The sequence below is a fragment of the Natator depressus genome, chromosome 2, assembly GCF_965152275.1.
Source record: "Natator depressus isolate rNatDep1 chromosome 2, rNatDep2.hap1, whole genome shotgun sequence".
Lineage (NCBI taxonomy): Eukaryota > Metazoa > Chordata > Testudines > Cheloniidae > Natator > Natator depressus.
In genome coordinates, this window is record NC_134235.1 from 186,630,560 (window position 1) to 186,655,960 (window position 25,401).

Consider the following 25,401-nt stretch of genomic DNA (forward strand, 5'->3'; position numbering starts at 1 on the left):
TGCCTTCAGTCATTAACCCATCCTTGGGGCAATGATGTGCCACAGGGCATGGTAGCAGGGCTCCCTTGTTGTACTCCTTTAATATTAGAACCCAGTTGTTTGACCCATACCATGTGTGGCAGAGGCCCTTTGTGAGTGAACTGTCCCCATCTGCACAGAAAGTGCAGATACAGCCATCTTCATGGCACCATCCATCTTCTAGCCTCAGAACTGGAATCTCCTCTGTGCAGGAGGGGTCTCTCTATGGTTCTGGATCCACGGGGAAGAGGATGGGACTGGGGGGATGCACATCATCCTCTCCAACAATTCCATGGGGAATATCCCTCCTCCCCCAACTGAGAATTTGGAGTAAACTGATCAAGGAGAACTTCACAACGTTTTCCTACCGTAACCTGTGGGAGGGGACAACCTGTATCTTAGGTGGGAATCTTGCCCTTTTTGGGTGTATTGTGGAGGGAGGTGGCTTCCTACACACCTCAACCCAGGGCAGAATTTGGCCTTAGCCTACAACAGTATAGTTCATACTCTTCAGGGAAAATTCATATATTAAAAAAACACAACAAGTTCTCACCACTACCTTACTAATAATCCTTTTGATTATGAACAAACCCATTGTGTTTATCACCTTCTGTGCTGCTGTTTATTTGTTATCTAAATTTTGTTCAGCTTGGAGTGAAAAACTAGACTAGTCAGGTCACGTATTTCTAGTCAGTTTTACTTTCAGATTCTTGCGCAGTAACACAGACTGCACCCCCCTCCCCCCCCCCACCTGAAGATCACCCAGCATGGGACAATGGGTCCCTGAAAAATATAGGGCTGGTAGAGCTGATTCCCACACGTCCTTTCTGGCAGCCTACTTGACCAAGGCCTTTCAAGGGCCAAGAAAAACCCTATTTAGCTACCCCACTTGCCACTTTTGGCCACACAGACTTTTGAAAGTGCTGACTATGTGACTAGCAAAGGTAATTACACAATAAATCAGAATCAGAACCACGATTAAAACCAAGACTGAAAAATGCACGCCAAATCCACTGGAGCAGAGTGCTTCCCAAGTAACTCATGTGAGGAGGCATGTGATTGGGTGTTCACCCCACGCAGGATTAGAAGGGGTTAAGGTTGCCAGGTAGGCCAATTAACTGCCCAGGCTGCACCCGGAGGAGTAGCCAGGGAGCAGGGAGTTGATTAAGGAGGCTCAGTGGGGCAGGAATAGGTGGGGCCAAAAAGTCCAGGAGCTGAGAACAGATAAGGCTGCTGGGAAAGGCTACAGGAAGGCAAGCAGCAGTCACTCCATGGGAAGAAGGAGTTGGCACTCCCACAGAAGGAGCGGGGGAGCAGGAAGAGTCCAGGGAAGGAGCAGTGGAGGTAAGAGCCCAGAACTGCTGAGCTGAGGGTCCCTGGACTGGAACCCAGAATAGAGGGTGAGCCCGGGTTCCCCTACTGGCTACTGGGTAAGTGGCATCATCAGGGCAGCATTGGAAAAGACCGCCTGGGACTGTTTGCCAAGAAAAACTTTGGGGTACCCCTGGAAGGGGGAAACATGGCTGGTGACCCGGCCAGAGGGCCAAGTCATGAAGAGGATGCTACGGTTCCTAGAGTGAGGTGGGTCTGCAGGCTGAGAAGACAATGGAAGAGGCACCACCTGAAGAGGGCACACCAACTGGCAGAGCTAATCCCCAGGATGGCCAGCAGGAGGAGCCACTGTGGTGAGTGGACCCCATGACAAGTGACTAGTTTTAGTTGTTTTGCAGGTTGATTTCCTCTCCTGCGTGTAGCCTAGTGACCGTTGGAACAATGAGGTTCCCAAACACTCCACATAACTGATGAGTGTGTGTTTTCCACTTCAGCCACATCCCACTTCACCTTTGTAAAGTGCTTTTAGATCTACAGATGACCAGCGCTATTGTGAGCTTGATATAATTATGATCTGTTTTTCTAAATTATTATTCTACATAGGATCTAGTATTTTGGAAACACTGTAGCATGAGGCTTCAATTTGAGTGTGTGTTCAAGCATCTGAGATCTATGTAAGACTCTCTCCTCTGCCATGTGGCAAGAGCTCTTAACAGTAAACCAGCCTGATCCACGCCCTGTGTGTTAAACTGTTCCAGTTGGAATCCAAATTGGTTTGCCCTCCTTTCAAACCAGTCCTGGACTTATGAGGATGACTTCCCATTCCACTATTGGGACCGTCCTGATGGAAGTTGACTGGGATGTGAAACAGCTCTTGGAACCCGCCTTTATCACAACGACAGCAGTCGTGAAGAAAGACCTATCCTAACTGCGTGGACTTCTGCACCTGCAGCCCATCCTAGCTGAAAAGCGGGGATGGGGCAGCTGGTGCTGGGGTAAACCCCACACCATGGCATTTACTGCCCTGGGGAGGCGCCTAGACTCATGCAAAGACAAAGCCCAACCCCGGCAAGGGCAGCTACACTTTGGGCAGGCACGGACACGCTCTCTGCCTGCTCTGAGGAGAAGTGAAACCAAGACGCTAAGCAAAGAGCTTGGGGCCCCGCCCAGCAATGTCCAGGGAACCCACGTGGCCTGGCCAACCGGCTGCACTGCGGTGCCCCTCAGCACTTTGTTGACCTGCAGTAACCAACTCCCACCACCAGGGGGAAGTTCTCCCCTCTTTCCAGCTGCAGGGACCTTGTGGCCGCTCCCTCCACTCCCTTTTACTCTATGGCTCTCTCAGAATCCCCCCCCCGCCATCTACGCAGCGGCCTGAGCGTGAATGGAATAAGAAGAGCTTCGGTCTCCCCTGTCTTGGGGGCGGAGATTGGGGCTTGACAAGGCCCCGCCCTGGCGCGGTGCCCTCGGAATTGTTCCCCTGCAGGGCGTTCGCAGCCGGTGCCCGGAACTTTGTTCGCGGGCGGCGGGGCGGGCGGAAGGTTTTGGCGCACGGGCCAGACTAGTCTGTGCCGGGAGGGGGAGTTATGCCGGGCTGGGGGCAGCTGCTGTGCCGGGCGGGGGGCCGCCTGCTGGCGGGAGTTCCGGGCGGCTCAGTGCAGGGAGCCGCGGCCGCTACCGGGAACAGGTGGGTGCGGAGCTGTGGGGAGGGGACGCAGCAGAGCCCCGCGGCCCGGGGGGGGGTGCGGCCCTGGGCTCACTCCGGGGCGAGGGATTTGTTGCCTGGTTCCGTGCGCACGTGGACTGGCGCGCGCAGAGACCCGCCCCCGCCGCCCCTAGCCTGAGCGGGGCGGGGGCTCGGGTGACCTGGGCTCTGGTGCCCGGGCTGCGGCCTGTGCCCGAGGGGCGCGCGTGTCCGTCCCTCGGGGCCGGCGCAGCCGGCCCGCCGCGTTCCCCAGAGGCTGCGGGGATGCGCCGGGGCAGGGGTGTTGGCAGCGCCCCAGGGCTTGGCCTCATCGGCTGTGGGTGCGGGTCGCGCCTTCTTTAAGGCCCTTCCTCTGCTGCAGCCTTCCCCTGTGGTTGTGACTAGCCACCACAGTTGTCAACTTTCACGCAGTAAATAAGCACCCCGACTTTCACAATAAGCCAAAAATCAACCTAATCCCATTGCAAAACAAGCCAATCCTTAAGACCCCCAACACTCTGTGTGACTAGATCTCCCATCCCCCACCCGCGTGCAGTCTGGGACTCTGGTGGGCCTGCTGTTCACCCCAATGCTCTTCCCCCGCTTGCTGCCTCCTTGCCCCTGCTTGCCGGGAGCTGATCAAAACCAACAAGCTACAAGCCAAACAAGCTACAAGCCAAAAACTAGCTAACAAGCAACTCACAAGCCGGTTAACCCAAAAACAAGCCCAATTTCTGTGGGTGTTTGTTTTTTTTTTTTTTTTTGCAGGTTTGGTATGTCTGCTAGGGACTGGCTTGTTACATGTTTGTACCTCTCCCTTGCCTGCCCCAGTAACAGTGGGGTGGCTGGGGTTCCTACAAGCTAGCGCAGTATCAATAGCGAGGAATGATGTGTGTCCACACACGCCATGGTTAATACTCGGTCAGAACAAGTCACTGTTCTGGCACATGCTTTCTTTGCTTGGCTGTAACTGGTTGGACACGATGCTGTTTCGTAGCATGGACGGTATCCTCTTACCACCTCTGTGGAAATGGGTTGGCACAGTCCTTTCTTAGGCCCTCCAGAATATGTTCCCTCCCTGCTACTGGGGCCACTCTGGGTATGTCTACACTGCAGTAAAATACTTGTGCTTGGCCCTGGTCAGCTGACTTGGACTCAAGCTGCAGAGGTATAAAATTGCACAGTAGGTGTTTGGATCAGCGTGGATTTGATTTAAATCACTAGTTGGGAAGACTCAATTTAATCATGGATTTCTACATAAAAGTGTGTTCTTGTTGGTTGGTATAACCTTAATACAAATTCTTCACAACTCTGAGGTAGATGTAGGTTTCATTTTTAGAAGGTACACACTTCACGTTTTTAAAACTTTTCAGGTTAGTTTTACAACTATATCAGAAAATGAATGATTGTTTGGTTATTTCATTTACCAAAGCTAATTGAAGCAGATATTTATGAAGTCACTGGGAGGTGAACTATCTTAAATTCAACATGTTAATCATTAATATTTGGAAGATTTTCTTGCCATCCTGTATTAGGAGAACATCACCAGACAGACATTTAAATTGTTTTATTTAATTAAAACAACAACAGTATGTATTCTGGATTTTTTTCTTCAACAGCAAACATAATATTTTAACCAAACAAGCATATGAATTTTTGAATTTAGGTAAACATTCAAATTTTTTAAAATCTGGTTTGTTTTTGTTAAAATTGTTTTTAATTAAAATAGTTAAATGAAACATTTAAAAAAAATAAACCCCAAAATTAAATCAACTATGTCAGCCAAGTCAACATGAGAAACTTAAAATATTGGCTTCTGCAGCTAACTCAGTCGTCTTCACCTTCATTTTCCTGTTTGTTCATAATCTGGAAATGAAAAACAAGCTTTCCTGCTTTTTCAGGACCCAAATGGTTTCTCAACTTGGAATGAATTAGTCCAAAGGAAGAAAATATTCTTTCTACACTGGCAGAAGAAGCTATGGCTGTTAAAAGTGAGATGATCACTTCAACAGTCTCTGAATCCAAGTGCTTAAGTGACTTCCACCAGTTCACTGGTGTGACTTTCTTTAAAACATCATCAGCAAACATTGATTTCTTGAATGGTTCACCCTTAGCTCTGACCTTTATTATAGTTGGCATTATGGAGGGATGATTGCTGGATGTCCATGTCATAGCCAACTCCTCTTCTTCAGCAGTTAAGGTTTGACCCTGCTACCGAGTATTGAGAATATTTCTAAGAAAATGAGCTGGAGATAGTGCTTCCCCCATTTGTTTTTTTTTTAATGCTTGTAATTTAACTCTGTCATGCATATTTCTCTTTAAGATCTCACTTAGTTCCTTCCATATTTCAACAGCATCAGCAATAAAACAGCTATTTACCTGCATTTTGTTCAAGGCTACAGAAATAGGCTTCAGGGTACTCAGCATGTGTTCAACATTTCTCTTAAGCCCAATGTTGAGAACTTTGGCTGTGACTGTGGCATCTATTTTTTCATGATTTTGTTCACAAACTGTCATCAGATTAGGCCAATTCTTGATGTAGTACTCAAAACAGTCCACTACTGAGTTTCATCACATGTCTTGTGGGAGAATTAGTGTGGTTCCTCCCACTGTTTTTCAGAGCTGCTGCTGCAAAGTGATGCTACAGAAGTATTTTGCAATTTCAACAACATTAGCCTTTATTTCTGGAACACTGAAGTCTTTGGCTAGGAGGTGCATCAAATGAGCACTGCAGACGTATGTTAGCTTGGGACACTCTTCTGAATAATTTCTTCTCACCTTGGATACGTTTGCAGAATTGTCTGTGACCAAGCTGCGTACTAGACATTTGAATTTTTCCCCCCACAGTTTGTTATAGCTTTTACTGCTACTTCTTGTAAGTATTCTGCTGTGTGTGCATTTCCTGATTAATCAATTGTTTCTGTAAGGAAGACATTCCCTTCTTCTGTTTCACACAAGCACGTACAGTAGGATCATTGTGATCATTCCACCCATCAAGACTCAGGTTAACAATTTCATCCTCTAGACCTTTTGCACACTGCTCAATTTCTCTTTCATACACTTTATCCAGCAATTTGCCTGCGACATCTGCTCTGTTGGGTGGACTGTATCCTGACTGAACCATGTTAATGAAGTGTAGGTTCTCAATCATACGGAAAGAAGAGTTTGTTGCATAAACAGACAGGTCATTTTTTTCATCAATTACCTCTTTTTGTAACCTGGTTCTTATCACAAACTTATCTATGGTTGTTTCTGGATGATGGAGACTTTTTCTTTTTGGTACAGGTGATCTACTGTGGCTATGTGACATACATGATGTGACTGAAACACTGTCATTGGCAGATAACTCTGAAACTATAGAAAATGATGGTGATCTTGAAGGCGGAGAGTCTTCAGAATCCTGTATGTTGAGGATGGATTCTCCTAAACAAAATAAGTCAGTGCAGTTATTTAATTATTATTACCATACTGCTCATTTAGTATTATTCATTGCATTCACTGACACTCAGTACTACTTTAAAGGTGAAATTGTAAAAGGATGATCTGCCTATTTCAGCTATTTATTTTTTATCACAACTTCATCTAAAATGATAGTACCATAGAGTAACAACTATTTTTTTGCTCAAACATGAGAATTCAAAAATAGTCCAGAAGGAAGACAGGCAGTCCTTAAGAAAGAAGTATGAAATAAAAAAGTTTACCAACTTGAAGATCTTGCATGTTCAGATATGTTTCTTTCATCATCTGCAGCTTCCTCCTGAGAAGGATCACTTCTCACGATGTTTCATTCGGGCAACCAGGCATTGCATTTCTTTGTTGCACTGTTGGCATTTTCCACGTTTGCCTGTCTTACCCACAGGTAGAGGAACTTCATTAAAATATTCCCAAATTGGGTCTCTTTTACGGCCTGCTGCCATTATAGGTTTTTCCTTCTAGTGAGAGAACGGCATGGTAGATCTCAAATCAATGAAGGCTACACCCAGAAAGACCTCAAGACATCTAGAATATGCTGCCCAAACAGTTTTACTTTTGTTTCTACTGCCCGTCCCTCCCTTCTCACATTTATCTCCAGACTTCTTCTCCTTGTCCAGATCTATTCCGCTCCCACCAATCTTCTATTCATTGAACTTGTTGAAACTTTGCACTTTTAGAGAGAGGTAAGTATTAGAGAGAGGGACAATAGGGTTGAGGTCTGTTATTTCTCACCTCTATATATTTTTATTTATTTATTTTAAAACATTTTTGCTGTTAACAAGCATGTTATCTCTGGAGACCCAAAGCCACAGTTTGAGAACTGCAAAACTAAGCATCTCTGATGGTATCTTCTAGACTAAGCGCTGAGTACTGTTGGGTAGATAAAAGGATTAACCTAAGTCTATACAGAAGCCCCTGGAACCCCATAAGATTGGGTCCCTAATCCATAAACTATTGGAATTCATTTACATTCTTAAACATTACATGAATATATTCTCAAACTATAGAATTAGAATGTATAATCCCTATTCCATGATGAGATATCTTTGAGCTATAATGTGTCTTAATTACAATTATCTTTAAATAGTTTTTTTCCTCAAAGCATTTTATCAAAAAAATCTTTAAAAAAAAAAAAAATGATTGATTTTTATCCAACCTGGTTTGGGTTCAGGCTGGAACCTGGGCTCTGGGACCCTGTCCCCTTGCAGAGTCCCAGAGCCCTGTCTCTTTTCCCAACCCCAAATCTCTACACTGTAATTTTATAGCCTGAGTCAGCTGACTCTGGCCTGCTGTGGGTGTTTTATTGCAGTGTAGATGTACCCTTTGTGTGCATCCTTCCATGCTGAGGCAGTATGAGGTAATTGCCCTGATTTTCATACTATAGTAACACACAGGTAACAATCTTCTCAGTTACCATCCACTCAAGGACATCACTGGTTTTTAAGATATCCCTATTTTGTTTGTAATATGAGGAAGTACTGATGGAGCAACCCTTGAATTTCACAGGAGGTCTAAGGAATTCATCAGTTTGGCTTTAAAGTAGGATATGGAACCAAGACTGGCGTAACAGTGATTGGTTTCTTTTGGCAGTGAATCAGGGTAAATGCAACTTGAGGAGTATGAGAGGTTGTTGCTTTCATTGCTATCTGTATGCCCATGATTATCTATCTGCATGGTCTCCTCCACCATTGTATGTCATCCTGACATCACTCTTCCATGAAAATCAGATTCTACAATTTCATTATTTTTCCCAGTGTTTGGCCTTTATAGGAACCTGAATATCCCTAAACCAAACAGGCTGCGACTTAATCTTGTTAAAATGGAAGCAATGCTTGACATGGGGAAGAATATAAAGAAGTGGGCTGAAGCAGTGTCTGCACTAAAGATTGAGGCTGTGGGCTTTGTTTTGCATAAACAGTTCAGTCTGCAGGTCCATCTGGAACTGTCACTAATTCTGGATTTTCAAGAAGCCAGAGTGGTCTATAGTGCCACTTACGTGTGGCTGATCAAGAGGCTATGGTTTCATCCTCACTAGGAAAAATGTATGTTCTTACCATGTTAGCTAGCACATGATAAAATCCTAGTGAACACAACACAAGGCACTTCTAGTTTTCACATGTTTTAGCAGGTTGTGAGGTAAACACCAGAGGGATGCCTTGATAACATGTTAAAATTAGAACTGCCGTGTCTTCACTAGGATTTTACCTCATGTTAGTTACCATGTGTTAGCTAACTTGTGATAAGGACACACCTTTTTTTCTTAGTGAAGACAAAGCTTATGATTGCTTCTCTCTGGTACATACTTTGCAACAGTTATTCAGACTTCGGTTGCCTCCATCTTGCATTGTGGTAATATCCTCTATATGAAGGCCACCTCGAAGTCTTTAATCTGGTACAAAGCACAGTTGCCTGCTTCCTGAGTCTGTGGTATCTTCTATGAGTACATAGTGATTGTGACTCAGTCTTTGTTCTGAGCTCCTGTTTGGTTCTGGGTGCAAGTAAGGTAGAGTTGATGTCCTTCAGAGCCCCGAATGGTGTGGTCCCTGGTTACCAGAGAAGCAGTCCCTTGCTTTATTCTCTGTCAAGGCAGTTGAGAGGGGCTGATGTGCTGGTTGAGAGTTCCTGGGTTTAAAAACCTCTCTTGAGGCTGATAATGAAATCTAGCAGTGGCTGTCTCAGCTCGAAATTTTCCATTTTGGAATCTGCTTCTTTGGTTATCCACTAGTTCCTGAGATTGGTGAGCTTTAGTGTGTAAGATAAGACCCATTTATTTGTTTTAGCATGTGGTTGATTGCTCCTATTGATTCTATTTTTGACTTTTATTTGTGTTTAGTAAATTACATGTAAGTTTATCTGAAGGATGATGATCAGGGTGGGACAGTTTGAGTGCCATCACTTGAGCATGATTTATTAATGATTTTTAATTCTTTTGTAATCTTTGTGATAAGATGCAGTAGTAAAAGGCATTATATATATTAATAAGCAACAACAACTCCCCCCCCCCCCTTTTTTTTTTTAACTTGATAGGGGACCCTGGTGCTTTATAGTCAGGCATATTAATAGCACCACCTGGTGGGATGAACATCTTTCTGAAGAGAACACCCAGTTCCTTAAGCAGGTAACAGCAGAAGAATACAGAGCTCAAACAGCCAGCAAACTGTGTCCACTGAAAGATGAACCCTGGCCACTGCACTCATGGGAACCAGGTTAGTACATGAACAGATGCAGCTCTGGCTGTAGTTCTCATGGGGTTGTTACAGTATACAAATGATATCAGACTGGTGTCATATAAAGTTTCTTCTTTGTTACCTTAGTCAGCTTCTTTACCTCTACAAGGACCAAAGCACTTCTTTGGTCTTCAAGTTCCTCTCTTATTTCTGAGGATCTTCTCCTTCAGTTTCAACACATTTATCATCACTTTCCAGCCATCGCCCCTTCAAAACCTGTCTTGCTTCCATACCGTTGGAATATGACTGTCATGAACACATCAGAGGGTACCACGTAATTAGCTGTCGTTGATTGATGTGAACGACTTCATTCCAAAAGCAGGGACTTTGGCTCAGTAGCATTCCTGATCCATAAGGGACTACAGATTGACTCCCAGTCACTGCATAGAAGAGAGCATACAAGGTAACATAGCTTGTGTGTTTAAAGTCCCACAGTGTCCACAGGAACCCTTTGACACCCAGTCTTAGACGAACGCATTTTATTTTCTAGATTTTTTTTTTTGATGGTTTAGTTAATTAGCTTATTGTTGCAGCAGGGATGCTGACCAAGACTTTAGTGATGCCTCTGGTAAAATATAGCCTCTGGCATTGCAGATGACGACTTCATATACTTAGAATGGCCACTAAGTGACTGATACAATATGTAAATATTGTATAACACATTTGGAAATGCTTTTTTTCCCCCCACACATTTGAAATATTTATTTCTTAAATATTCCTCTTGTGGATTCTGTGTTCCAAGCTAAAGACCTAAGCATCTGAACCTTTAATGGGATAGATTTGTTATATAGTGGCTGAGAATAAAATAAAAACTTAAATATTTAGAGGAGGGGGGAACCTAGTGAAATAATGTTTTTGACGTAACACTTAATTTTTGTTTTAGATATTCATCTGGTTTGCCAAAAATGGAAGTCATGTTTGTATTTTTCAGAAGTGACTTCTCAACAAGAAATTTATATATTGTAATTAATACTGAGCCCATGTATTGCTCTGCACAAACATAAGTAGTATATTAAAGAAACCCTGCTATTCCCAACCTGCCCACAAAGTTAAGAACTTATTCTCTCCTCCCTCAATCTCTCCCATAGAGGAAAAAAGATCTGGTAGCATACCCCAACGATCAGACTCCGATTCTGTCAGATATTTAGTCTAAAGTTACGGGCATGGTTTGTTTTGATCTAAAGGTTCCCGCAGAGTTGGCCTTGTTGCAGTAAAGTTGGGAATGATTCCATTGTGGACCAAGAATGGTGAAAGACATGCTGTCACATTACTTCAGGTAAGAGAGATACTTTGAATTTAGGCTTAAATATTGTGTTTAGATTTTTAATAAAAAATTCTAGACTAAGCAAGAAATTAAACTCTACAGTGGGGGGAAGGGCTTTTAAGGGGGAAAACCCACCAAAGTTACCCACTTCTTATGGGTTGCACAGTGCATCCTTTCTTCTGTGTTTTAGATTGTAAACTCTTCAGGGCAGGGGCTGTCAGGTGCCCTGGATCGTGTGTGGTGCACTTGAGGAGGGGGACAGCATAGGTGACATTTTATCCCCTTTCTGTTTCCTCAGTCCTAGAGGCAACTGGGAGTTGGGTTGGTCCTTAGTCAAGTTGACGTAATCTCAGGGCTGCTCTAACTTACATGAGCAATGAGCAGTAACGACCCCAACAAGGCTAAAGTAGGGACAAGTGGTGTAGAGCAGGGGCTCTCAACCTTCTTATTTCTGAGGACCCCACCACCACCACCACCACCATCATATGCTGTAAAAACTCCATGGCCCACCCATGCCACAACAACTGTTTTTCTGCATGTAAACGTCAAGACCGGCATTAGGGGATAATAAGCAGGGCAGTTATCCATGGCCCCACGCTACAGGGCCCCACAAAGCTGAGTTGCTCAGGCTTCGTCTTCAGCCTCAGGTGGCAGGGCTCAGGGCCCCCAGTTTCAGCCCCATGGGGTGGGGCTTTGGCTTTCTGCCCTGGGCACCATTAAGTCTAATGCCAGCCCTGCTTGATGGATCCCCTGAAACCTGATCCCGGCCCCCTGGTTCGGAACCACTGGTGTAGAGCCAGTTTTGTCAGCTTTATGCCACTCCTGGAATCCCCCAACCGGTTGTTGAAGCCAGCTTTTCAGTCCCTTTGCATGCTCCAGCAGCAGATCATGAATATATGTATTTTATTACTTTTAAACCAAGCTTTTTACTTTTTGGATAATTTAAACATTATACCCAGATCTATAGAAACTCTTTCTTTAACCTGTGTATTAGATCATTTTAACATTACTTTTAGGATAGAAAATTGTTCATTAAAGCTAAAGTTGTGATAATACACCTAACTTCATGGTTCTAAAAACCTGATTTTACTTTTAGGATTTACATAAGAATGCTCTCTGTTACACATGTCTGTTCTAGTAGGCTTTCTGGTGAACAGTTAATTGAAAGAAAGATGCTTCATTATAAATGGTTAAAATTTTCTCTTTGAACTTTGTGTCGTCTATTAGACAAATGAAATCGAGTCGACACTGTGACTTTGCTCACATTGTTTAATATCTGTTGTTAATTTAAATTAGAATATGAGCAGATGTGTCTGTTTTGAGACCCTGTTTACTGTGATTTATTTGTTAAGGTGAAAGACTGCCATGTTTTAAAGTACACACCGAAGGAAGAGTATAATGGAAAAACAGCCACTCTAATCGTAGGAGGGAAACATTCATCTCCTTTTTATGTAAGTGTACTACTTCCTTTTTTTGGTTAGAATTGTTATTTCAATAAGGATCACTAATTATAAACGCTTTCAGACAAAACAGTGATATATTAAAAGGTGTTTAGTCAAAGATGAGTTTGCAGCCATACATGTTTCAGAGGCTCATCTTTGTCTCTCACCCTCACGCACTCATGTGCCATGGGGTGGTTTGGGTGGGGGTGACATGGGGAGGAGGAATGCACCATTCTTCCTTCACCCCAACCTTTTCCAAAATCTGTTAGAAAAATCTGGGAAGTGAGGACAACTACATTAGCATTTTTTCCTTCTTGGAAATGGTAGAAGGCTGTATTTTTGAAAGCTTCTTTGAAGCATGGTATTCTATTGGTAATGGAGGGAACTGCAGGAAATGGGAACATGTAGTAGCAGTGGAAGGGGGAGCAGGTACTTAGGTCTACAAACTTGCATTGGACCTAATTTGGAATCTTGGCCCACAAATTTAATAACCACTGGAGTAGAGGAGTTACTGTGGGCCTCTTTCGATTCTGATAATCCTTTGGATATTCTCATAATGTAGTTGGCTGATGTATTCTGATTTATTCATTTCTGCTTTAATTTTACCATTGTTTTATTTGCTCATTTGCGTATAATATTCCTGAAAGAAGAATTAAACTTTAAACTTAAAATATGCACAGTTGTGAACATAGCTTATTGATGATGGTGTCACAAACCACTGATTTGTTTCACATCTCTAGATGTCTGAGGCAGAAGTCCAAGCCAGTCTTCAATGGCTGAATTAATTTAACAGTTTTGTCAATCCCAGGGGGAAAGATTGAATCATGATGGTAACCTAGCCTTCCCTCAAAAGAGCACATTTTTTGAGATTCATTATGTTTATAAAACTGTCACACTTCTCTTTGCATTGTTCTTGCGGTCATCTCTGTTTAACCTAAACAGATACAAAAAGGCTTTACGTGGCTTATTTGGAGATCTGTTTGTTTGTTTTTTCTTGAGAGCTTGTACCTCAGTTTTTCTAGTAGGGAATCTACCCAAAACCCCAACTGAAAGTCAGTGAAGTTTTCATGGGAAAAGAGTTTATATTCTGTGTGATCTTAGTTTTATTTGCTTGCTGGTGCACATCTCACCAATGTTTACTTTGGTTTCCACATGCCTTGTCTCTCTGGTGCATATCCTCTACTAAAGGAACATTTTTTTCACTTGGTGAAATTACACCGGTGCTCCTGGCTGTGTTAGCTCAACACTGACAAAAATCATATGAATCTAGTCATTTTGAAACTGCTGGTGGTGCACCAGGGAAGCACAACTGTGAAGAAATGCATGCGTGATAGTCCTGACGCTCAACATTGTCCTTGCTTGGCTGAGTAACAAAGTGCATTCAGTCCATGGATAATATAGGAAAATGTAGGATTCATGCAATCGCATGTCCAATTTAAACTGCTCTTATTGTGATCTGTATAGCTTTCTTTGATGCACAATGATCTAAAATATCAGATTGACTATTGTTTATTAAATTATCTGTTCCTTAATAGGACATTGTTGCTTTTTTCTAGATAATTCTATTAATTATGTTAAACTTATTCAACTATATCCATTAAAAAAAATTATTTAGATCTGGACCTTGCCTGGTAACTTCTGAGGTTGAATCTGGAGTAAATTTGTTCCATAATGTTAGATAGCTTAAAAGAACTTGACACAGGTTATTTTATTTCTGTACAGTTTACACTTGTTATGAACTCTGCAAATATAATAATGGTACCCTTTTCTGGTTTACATTGAAACTTGAAGCTTCATCCTCTTTTTATATTTATCACTTCATTATTTTCTTCCAAATGTGAGTTTGAAAAGCTAAACTGTGGAAGACTAGTTCTGTGTGACAGCATAATTAATTTGTTTCATTAGTTCCCCATAGTAACATCTGTCCTCCCCAGATTTTGACAGTGACTCACTTTAGTAAATCGTCTGATGAATCCCTTAGTAATTTCACTAACAATGAAGGTTTTATGTATTTCTTGTAAATGTCAAATTATTTTAATTTTTTTTAAATGCATTTTTTAGGAATGTGTTGGTTTTTTTTAGCTTGACAGATGCCACTGTGTTCCAAGTGGATAAACTTTCTAAATTATTTTTTTTAATGCACAGTTAATTGGTCTCCTTCCCAAAATGCATGGTACTGTGACTGTTTTTATCAATGACTTTTAAAAAATAAGCAAACTCTGGTTTTGAGGTCTATTAATCATTTTGCAGATGTAGTCTGATTTGCAACAGTCCATACTATACTGCTCAGTATGTTTTCAATACACCTTTTAAAATGATATTCACTTGAGAACATATTCAATATCCTCTGTAATGTTGCCATTTAAAAATCTGTTTTTCCCCATCTTTGCAAGGAGGCTAAGTGATGTTTTGTGTACATAAAAATACCTACCTTTGTCTTTGTCCATTAGAGCACTTGATGAAATTTTGTTTCATTTCCTGAAGTCAGGCAATAGAAAGCTATAGTCAGATGTTTTGGTGAAAAATGGAAAAAAGCTTTCTTATCCCTTGATGACTTCAGTATGTGTGTGTCCAGTCATTCTAGTCCTCCTCACAAGCCCATTTTGAATATACTGTTAAGCATTCAGGTTCTGGTCAATTAAACAAATGTAATTTTACTTTGCAATCTAAATCAAGACTTACTTAAATACATCTGATAAAGGAGATACCTATTTTATTTTTCACTTCTGCATGCACTATAGTACAGTATACATGTGATCAGTCATCAGACCAATAATACAACCAGCTTTGGAAAACATATCAATAGAATAATCATGATTATTTTAAAAATCTTTTGTTTAAAATGTTTTACTATATGAATGCAAGTCAGCAAATCATTTAAAAAAAATAGTGAACTGCTGAACCCTATATCAGCATTCTTACTTGAGTGGAGGAGCGACATTTTCATAAAGGTGTTTTGGCCTCTAATCGATTAGAAATCAAAGGAATTTTATCAATTGGTTTCTAACCAAGCATAATATGGTTTTTGCTGTTGTTATAAAATGTATTTACATATAGTTATTAATAAAATCATGGACAATATGCTGATTTTTCAAATGAAGCTAAACAGCCTTAAGAGGTGTCCAGATAAATTTGTCTGAAAGTTCAGAGAAGTGTTTTTATTGGGAAAAGGATAATTTCAGAGAACTTTTTAAAAGTGACCCCCTCACTGATGGGATTATCCAAGTGTGACACTGCTGTCACTTGTTTAAATTGCTTTCTAGGAGGTTTCATTTGAAGAAAAATCTCAGCTGAGCCACTGTATACAACTTCAGTTTTCACATACTTGGTTTCCATTTGGCTGGTATTCTGTCAGTACTGTAACGTTTCTAAAAGGCAGCTGCTGATGTGTCTGATAAAATAAAAAGCTCTCATTTGTAACCAAAGATGATTTGTCATTGAAATGAATTAGGTATATTTAAAAAAAAAATACATAAAAACTTTGTTCTTGGGGTCTTCTGCTGTTCAGACTCCGACTATGCAGTGGATCCTTGTTCTGTGTGAAGCCCCATTTCCTTTCCTTCAGTGGAACTACTGACTTCTCTAAAGTTAAGAATTTCAAGAAGTCTCTGCAAGATCAGGGCCTTAGGTTATGTCCCTGCCCTGAAGGGTTTACAGTCTATAAAACTACATACACATTGTGGCACTGTAAAGCAGTATCATTAGTACAAATGTGCATTTATAATGACATCTGAAATAAAGATTACACTTTAAATTAATTACTCTACGGTTAGTGAAAATGTATTCTAAATAAAAATATTTGTGTACATGAAAAAAGTGGTGGTTGGCTTCTCCCTCCTAGCTTTGGAAGTTTTTACAGATCCCTTGGTGTTAGTGACACAGTCTAAGTGTGCAGTGATCATCTGATGAGATCGATGGATCAAATGAGATCCAACAATGGCCTTGATTGAAGTTCAGGAAGTTCATGAAGAAATTATGCTACAGTAATTTAATATAAAGTTAAGTCTTTCTTGAAAGTAAAAATACAACGTGGCTTTTGTTTTTTAAATAGTGTTGACAGTTGTAAACAATTTTCTGATGGTCACTGAATTTATAATGAATTTATAATTTAAGTTCACTTGTTTTATGCGTGCTCTTTCTTCCAGAAACCAGAGTCTGCACTGGAGGTTTTCAGAGAAGCAGGAGTACCACCAAAGCAGAAAACTACAATATTTAAGGTGTCAGATAATGCTATAATTAAGCCAGGTAATCTTTTTGAGCTGGAATACATTACATGTATGATTTACTCTTGGTTTAGATTTACGTAAACAGAGGACATTAAGGTGTGATTGATTTTTTTTTTTTTTTTTAGGTATGAAAGTGAATTTAAAACATTTTTTCCCCTATCACTGGGGCCAAATCAAATTTTTGAAAAGGAGGAAAATAGAAAATGGCCTTTACTTTCTGTGGGTGGAGAAAGGAATTGTCGTCATCTTTCGCCATTTCTCCTTTTTGTAGCAAATCAGTTCCACCTCTTGGAAAAGTTGTTTAATGCAAACTGGCTAAAATGCAAATCAGTGTTAGAAATGAATGTGAATACGCTTCCCAAAGGACTTTGGCACTCTTATAAGGACACCATAAGTGATGTTTTGCAGGAGGTTGGAAAAGTTGTTGTTTAAGAGGTTTCAGTCTTCTCTGTGCTTCCCTGGTTGAGACGAATTAGGTACCTCTTGAAATCCCATTGTTTCAGACTATTTGAGGCAGAAAGGATTAAGCAAAATGGATCATTGATTTCCATTGAGAATTTTTTCTTTTAACCAGAAGATTTGGACATTTAACCTTCATAAAAATTGTTTTTAAAATGTTTCAGGATATATTTAGTATGTGAATTTGGGTTGCTTATATTACATGCTTTTGCCAACATAATTTTGCTCCGGGCATTTTATTAATTTATTAATAATTAGTTTTATTAAAACAGGGTCCTAATGGTCTATTTAAAATATTATGACTTCTTTTGTAGCCAGTGGAGAGAGTCTACAAACAGATCTTAGACTTTATTGCAGCTACTCATTAATACTATCCAGTAAGGCATATGGAGAAAGTGTGGTCTGATAATTGAAACAAAGGCTGAAAGTTCGGTGCATTTAAAGTCCTAAATATGTACTACAAACATTACTGCAGCATCTTCCATCTTTCCTCTCTCATCTCAATTGTTTGCCCTCGGCTGTCTGTCTGTCTGTCTCTTTCTTTGGGCTCGTACAGTTATATACACTTCATTATTTATTTATACTAGATGTCGATATTTTTCTGCTTGGTGATTTAGTAGAGGGTCACCTCATCACTGTCTGCATTCACTGACAAATCTGACATTGATAGAGTGGAGTGATTTAAATTACTTGATTTTGTTTTTAAATTGATTTAAATCAAGTTGAGGCTTTGTAAAACTAATCTGAGAATTGCAAATTTAGATTAAAATTTATAATGAACTAAATTGTCAAAGCTTTTTTTTAAATGCCACTATTAGGATATGTTGTTTTTGAATTTTACAGGACTGCTATAAGCAAAAAAACAAAATATTGAAAACTAATGCCCTGATACTGCAAGCATTTAAGCAGATAAGTAGTTTTACTTGTATGAATAGTCCCATTTGCTTTAATAGGACTACTCATGAATTTAATTTTGAGCACATGCATTGTGTTTGCGGAACCAGGGGCTAAAATTGTACTTTCGTTAAAAACTTTTTTCTTAGTGTCTCATAATCTTGGTCACATCAAAATAAATTGCTTCATTGTTAACACTGAAAAATTATTTAGTTGAATAATACATTAACAGAGTTATTTATAACTTTTTTTATACACACAGCCCAAAATTTTCAAAAATAGGAGCAAAAAATCAGGCTCAAAAGCGATCTGAAAATGTAACCGCTACAAACATGGCACAGGGTATTTGCATGTCCATTTTATGTTTGAGCTTATTTTATTCTCTCAATAAAGATGTTAAGGACCCTTGATTTGCCTTTTTCAGCATAGATGAGCATCTTAAATATGAAAGTTTTTAGTTGTACAAATCTCTAGGTAAAATCTGAAATTATATTAATAATTGGGAGACTGAAGAAACAAGTACAAAACAACCAATTTAGGAATTTAAGACTATAAAATGGGATGAAAATAAAGAAGTAATTATACATACATTCTGTTTAAAAAATCAATTTTTTAAAGAATCAGGATTTAAATAAATATTTTCTCTTAAATTATTTTTAACAACTGTGGATGCTGACAGTTCACGTTTCAGCACTTAATTGAATGATATATTTTCCCTCCTTTTTAAGGTACGCCTCTGTATGCAGCTCACTTTCGTCCAGGGCAGTTTGTGGATGTCACTGCCAAAACGTAGGTTCCTAACTTTTTTTTTAATATATTGTATTTACCTTTCAGATATTTTGTCATTTATTTTTCTTTTCTCTTTTCACCTAACATTAATTGTTGGCAAAGGTAGATTTGAAAAAAACACATAAATTGTAGAGTAATCAGGGGTTGTGTGGGGGATGCATTCATTAACATGGTACAGTGTAATGAGTGTCTCACTGTTAGTGTTAAAGATGGTTGGCATTCCTGTGTAAGGCTCTTTCCTGAGTTTGGGTCAAGGATACTTGTGGGTATGAGTTAGGCTGAATTTGCAGTGTTTCACAATGCCTGCCAAATTCCCATGTAGGTTTTCTAATTCTTAAGGTCAACAGCAGTATAAAGTGAGGGCAGAGGATCTTGTTGTATGACTAAAGGCTGCTGTTATCTTCTGAGGAGTAACTTGATAAGGAAAAAGATGTGAATGAAAGTTTCAGTGGGAAAAACACTTTAGGTAGGAAATTGTTTCAAGTTGGGAAAGGCAGAAGAGGAGTCTTACAAAAACATTGCAAGAGAGAGGAGGGACAAAAAAGAATGGATATGCATGATATAAATACCAATGTAAATCTTATATATGGGCTTGTCTACACTACCGCTTGGGGTCAATCTAAGATACGCAACTTCAGCTATGTGAATAGCGTAGCTGAAGTTGACGTACTTAGATCTATTTACCACGGTGTCTTCACTGCAGTAAGTTGACAGCTGACGCTCTCCCATTGACTCCACTTGCTCTTCTTATTCTGGTGGAGTACCGGAGTCGATGGGAGAGTGCTCAGCGGTCGATTTATCACGTCTATACTAGACGCAATAAATTGACGCCCGCTGGATCGATCGCTGCCCGCCGATCTGGCAGGTAGTGTAGACAAGCTGTACAAGGTGGTACCATTTCTCGTGTCATGGTTCAGTTGCAGACGTTCTTAATACTCTCCTCCATAGCAATTATAGGTTAGTAAAATTTGGCATGAATTGGTCCATAGAACCAGAGTCCCAAATCCAGGATTTCCAAAAAATATGCAAAGGAACCACTCCTTGTTCAGAAAAAACAAGTAAACTAAGCTAAATTTGGTGGGTTTATATCACCTATTTTTTTGAGATATGTTTCAAATAATTACAATCTGTTTGATTTTCCCCTCCTCACCCCACCCCCCACGTTTCTCATAAACTTCTTGCAAGACTTCCCTATATTTAAAAAAAGCCCAAAAAGTCCAGTGTCAAATTTTTGGCAGCGAAGCATTCGTGAGAAACTTCAAGGAGTTGGTGAAGTTAAAAAAAAAAAAAAAAAAAAAAGTGGTGAAAATTGGGCTTTTAATGGCCATTTTCTAGTTACTGAAATATAAACAGGTGAATTGCATTGTTAATCACAATTGATATTTACAGATTTCACCATTCTGTTTTTATTAAATAAATGTAGATGTAGTTTCATCATACCTAAACATGAAGGAGGGCTATTTTAGTTGGAACAAATGACTATTTTTTAAAACTTATTTTTGTTGATTTAGCACTTTTCTTCCATATCACCATGCTGCTAAAGTGAGTGCCAAAGCATACTGTTCATCATAGGTGCTCTGATATTACCATATTATATGAGGGGAAGGTGGAGCGCTATTTAGGAAAATATATTATTTGTACTACATTATTTCCTAGGAACCTCAATTATGGAGTGGGAGCCTTTTGTGTTGGGCACGAAACAGATATGTAACAAAGACAACAGTTTCTGCCTGAGAGTGCTCACAATTGGTGTGACAGATGGGATATAACACACACACTGGCTGAAGGGTGGGCTAGGAGGATGTTTAGTGGAAAAACTGCAATCATCGCTTGGCACTGTCCTAGCCAATGTCAGACCAGAATAATTTGTCAGCATCAGGGCAGAGAGGTAGTTTTTGTAGAGGATAAGGTGGAGGTTTACAGTAATTGATGGGGCGTTTTCCGCATGCATGTGAAACGGATGGGAGAAAATTCAGAGGTACTGGAGAAAGAAGCCCATATGCGGGCAATCAAGGCTGCCATCATTAGCAGAGTGAAGATAGTGTTCAGTAACTTAATATATCTGATATAGGGGATGGGGATAAAGAGTCAAGGGCCTTTAATGCAAATACAAAAACTTGTGATTGATTTGGTGGAGGGGGGAGACCCAGTGGAGGGATGCAAAGAGAGGGGGTTAATGTGGTCAGAATGGCAGGTCAGGAAGATGACCTCAGCAGCAGCATTTTGAATAGACGTGCAGTGCGTGGGAGCAACAGGGTTGCCAGACACCTAAGTATGTGGTCTGTTATATTTTTTTTTCCACATCCCAGCCTTTCTTCTCTGCTAACAAGCATCGCTATACCTTTCCTTGTAGGGTGGGAGGAATGCTTTCTGCTCACACCACTGTGAATACCAGTTTATGGTTCAAATGATAGAGGGTGCATCCTGCCACCAAAAATCAGTTTTATCCTTTCCGAGACATGCGTAATATCCACTGATCTAGACAATAGGAATCACAAATCTTATTTCAATAAAGTGTATTTGTGTCATGATGTACTGCGAAGCAGGCCCAGTCTCTACTCCTGTTTCCCCTTTTGTGAACTGGAAATCCCTAACTGCTTCCATAGGAGTGTTGAGAGATTTAATTGGCTAATATTTTGTTCAGTGCTTTGAAAATACAAAGCATTATGGGATGTCTACATGGGGAAATGGACTGGGATAGCTGTAGTGGAATAAGCAATAGCTATATTACAATAACTCCTTGTGCAGTTATTCTGAAATAAGTAACTTCATTTGGGAATAATGCCTCATCGGGAATTTTTCTTGCATAGCTATACCAGAATATCTTATTCCATTATAGCTATGCCAGTCAATTTCCCTGTATAAACAAGCCTTTATTTTTGTTTGTTAGAAAAGTGTAATGTCCTGGGGTGGACTGGTTGTATGTGGAGGTAGATACCAGATTTGTAAACTAAGGTCTTTGATATGTGTTTTTTTTGTTGTTGTTTTTTTAAGTTCAATACCTATAACATCTAGAAACTATATCAATACAATATATGAAGGAAAATCTCTTAGAATGTCCAATCTTTCAGACCGGAGTAGGTGAGGTATCAATCAGAATGAATTGTTTGGTAGAAATAGGGAAGTAAATCCTTGCTTCTATTATGTTTGTGGGACGTGGCAGCATATTAAAATCACCTTTCTATCTGTCTTGGAAGACTAGTCCTTTTAACAAAGCAGCTTGTTTGCAAAGCACTGTATCATTAGTACATTAGGTGATTATTTTTAATTTATTAAAAAAGCAAAGCACTCAGGGGCTTTTTTGAAGTGTTCTAAAAACAATTTCTCAGAAGCTAAAGGGCCATCCTAAATTCTAGATAGCAAGGCTTCCAGGGCAGGAACTATGTCTGTACATTTCCAGGTATAACAAAGGTGCTATCTAATAATTAATGTGTTTTATGAAATAGATGTCAGCAGTATTTTTTTTTTTAAAATCAAGATGTAGGAAAAGTTTCCTTGTGGAGGTGAGAGCGGGTTAAAGCTCATATATAATTTACCAATATATCTTGCTAGATGCTATTTAGAATTACTGGGAAACTAAATATAGAACTGGTTTCCTGGCCTCTTTCAGTCTGAATGACAGATCCACCCCATCTTTTGAGTTACGAGTTGTAATCTAGAATATCTTTTCCCTCTAGTTATTTGCCTGATAATTTTTAAAAGATATCTAAATTAGTTATTCCTAATGCTGTTTTTGGTAGTCTGTTCCATATAACCTATATATGCAGCTCTTAATATAGAAATTACTCTTAAATTCTTAACTCTCATTATTAACTTTAGGTTTTCTTATGATGTTTTGCTCTCAGTATGACAGATTTCAGAGTAACAGCCGTGTTAGTCTGTATTCGCAAAAAGAAAAGGAGGACTTGTGGCACCTTAGAGACTAACCAATTTATTTGAGCATAAGCTTTCGTGAGCTACGGCTCACTTCATCGGATGCATACTGTGGAAAAATATGGTTAGTCTCTAAGGTGCCACAAGTACTCCTGCTCTCAGTATGATTCTGTAATCTTTCCAGTGCTCCTCTGAATCTGATGTGTTATAAATTTCTTTCTGTACCTCTTTTTGCCTCTCCTTTTTTGTGTGTGTTTTGTGCTCATCTACATTGGCTTCTTTTCTGTAACTCTATATTTAGATTGCCTCATGACCCCTTGGCAAACATTAAATTGTCTTTGAATATATGGTTTCCCCTTTGTGCCCTTTACTTCTACTTGCTTCCATTCAGTTTCATCCAACATTGCCTTCAAAACACTTATGTTCCCATCTTTTTGGTTTCATTCTAAGCTTTTTTTAATGGATGCAGCTGCCTGAACAGCCATTCATAAGTGCAATGCTCAGTGAGCAATGGCATAAAAATATCGCAGAAACCTTTGAGCTGTTGAGGGCAAGGAAATTCTTTGAAAAATGCCCACAATGTTTTAGGCTGCCGCTAGCTGTTTAGACAGAATGCATTGATACAAATACACTTGAGTGATATAGTGGTGGGTAGGCAAAGGGTTTGTCATGGGAAGAACTATTAACTTTAACTAATTGAAAACTTTAGTTTGCTTTAACTAGGTCAGATGTCTGTCAGAACCCAGTTACATCAAACCTGGTTCTATAGGATTTATAACTGTGAAATGGCTAGGCCAACTTCCAATTTTGTGTGGATTAGCTTTAACAATACAACACCATCTGTTAGTGAGCAGAGATCACTCTCTGTCATGTTGACCAACATTTTCTCATTGTTTGTTTGTACTTCCTCATTGGTGTGTATCCGTCTGTTATCTCTTGTCTTATACTTACTGTAAACCCTTTGGGGCAGAGACTGTCTTTTTGCTCTGTGTTTGTACAACACCTAGCATAATGCTCCTAGGCACCTGGGCTCCTAGGCACCACACTAATACAAATAATGATAGTGATCATTGAAAGAGTTTTGGAGATGCTGGTTACTAATGAGTTGTAATGCTTCCTGGCCCATGCTTTCAGTATGAGATAGTCCATGTTGGGGTTGTGATTGGAAATGCTGTCTGGGAATACAGAAAGTTCTACTTTACAGTAATTTACAACTGTTTTATGTAGTTGTCATTAAAAATATGCCTGCAACAATCACAGGGTCTGGAACGGCAGTGATTCTCTCCTGACTGTGGAAGACCTATTGATTAAACTCTCTCTCCCATTCTCTGTCTCCCACATAATGCTGCTATACGCCACTATAAAAAATATTACTCTTTCAGCATGTAGGCCATAGTGTGTCACTGCTGCGGTTCACGGATGTGACAGATTTTTCAAGAACTCAAGTATCGGAGTAAGGGGATGGAATGGCATACTTCCCTTCTCAGTAACTAACAATGAATGGGGTTGCTGTGTCTGCTCTGCTTTTTGAGGAACCAACCTTGGCTGTTGAACTCTGTAGTTTGCTATTATTCCTGTGACTGGGACTTCTGTTCCAGTCTGTTCTCATGCTCAGCTCCCACCTGCCACACACACTCTGTATATATTCCATCCACCTTGTTCCTTATCATGACTTCTTTTCTACACTGTATTTTTCACTCTTCTTGTATAACTTAAGAAAACCCATAGGTTTTAGATCCTTAGTCCTTCTCAGAGGTTGTTCCTACATTACCAAAGTTCAGAGGCACACAAGGTAGTTTAATAAATTTTGAGTATTTTGATAGTTTGTGAGTTGAAAGTGAGGAAAAATGACAGTGGCAGTTGTCCTTGGATATTTTTGCAGCATTTGACTCTCATCCAGCTAATGCCATTAATTCACTAGCTTTGCCAATAAATGGTTCGTGTAAACTTGTTTTAAAAATTTATTTTATGATCACTGAGAGCTTCATGCACAAAACTTTTAGAGCTCTAGAGTCTTAAATCCAATATTAAAGAAAAATTCCCTAAGTAAAGTGCAGTTCTGGCAGATACAAGTGTATTTGGTAGCTGGTGGAGAGCTATTAGCATTCTTATAGTAATGCATTCTTCTAGATTACAGCAAAATACACCATAATTGATGTACCAAAATTCAGGGTCTCTGAATCAGATGTGTAACCATAGTGCTGCTACTATGTATAATGTTATGGATTTCTTTTAGAGAAATGGGTTCCTTTCACCTAGATGTTTAAAGAAAATTGTGGAATATAATTCTTTAAATGTAATGTCACAAACAGAATGAGTTATATGCAGTATTACAGTGAATCTTACACACACTCATCCCTGACAAAGTTAAACTCAAAAATAAGCCCTTGTGGGAAAATACTGAAAATTCAGTATGTTAAAATTCCTAGTTTAGTGCACTCTGAGGTCTAACAGTTCTCAAAAAACCTTATTTTTCCTTTCCTAAAAAGCTTTGTTTTGGAGTTAACCTGAAAAGCACTTATTGCAAGGGTGCAATCTTACTTTCCATCTTAGTCAAGAAGAAAAATAATAAAAAAACAATCAAAAAGCTTTGCAGTTGGCTCTGCACTATTTCACAGAGATCTGATCCATGAAGTAATATATAGTCTGAACTCATTTGTAACTTTCAAAACTGCTGGAAATGCTCTTAAAAGTTTGCTAGTTACTTCAGTGAATAGAC

The 25,401-nt window shown here is 39.8% G+C and overlaps 1 protein-coding gene across 2 annotated transcripts in view; it reads left to right on the top strand.

Moving 5' to 3' along the window:
• Positions 1-2,899: 2,899 nt before the first annotated feature.
• Positions 2,900-25,401, top strand: part of MRPL3 (mitochondrial ribosomal protein L3) — a 61,065-nt gene continuing 38,563 nt past the window's right edge. For both annotated transcript variants that reach the window (XR_012637871.1, XM_074943285.1), the window contains exons 1-6: positions 2,900-3,037; positions 9,536-9,714; positions 10,920-11,011; positions 12,352-12,450; positions 16,587-16,686; positions 18,749-18,809. Coding sequence is in view for 1 of the 2 variants with exons in the window: in XM_074943285.1 (XP_074799386.1) it covers positions 2,937-3,037; positions 9,536-9,714; positions 10,920-11,011; positions 12,352-12,450; positions 16,587-16,686; positions 18,749-18,809 (632 nt within the window). In the remaining variant the exon portion in view is untranslated. The remainder of the gene's footprint in view (positions 3,038-9,535; positions 9,715-10,919; positions 11,012-12,351; positions 12,451-16,586; positions 16,687-18,748; positions 18,810-25,401) is intronic.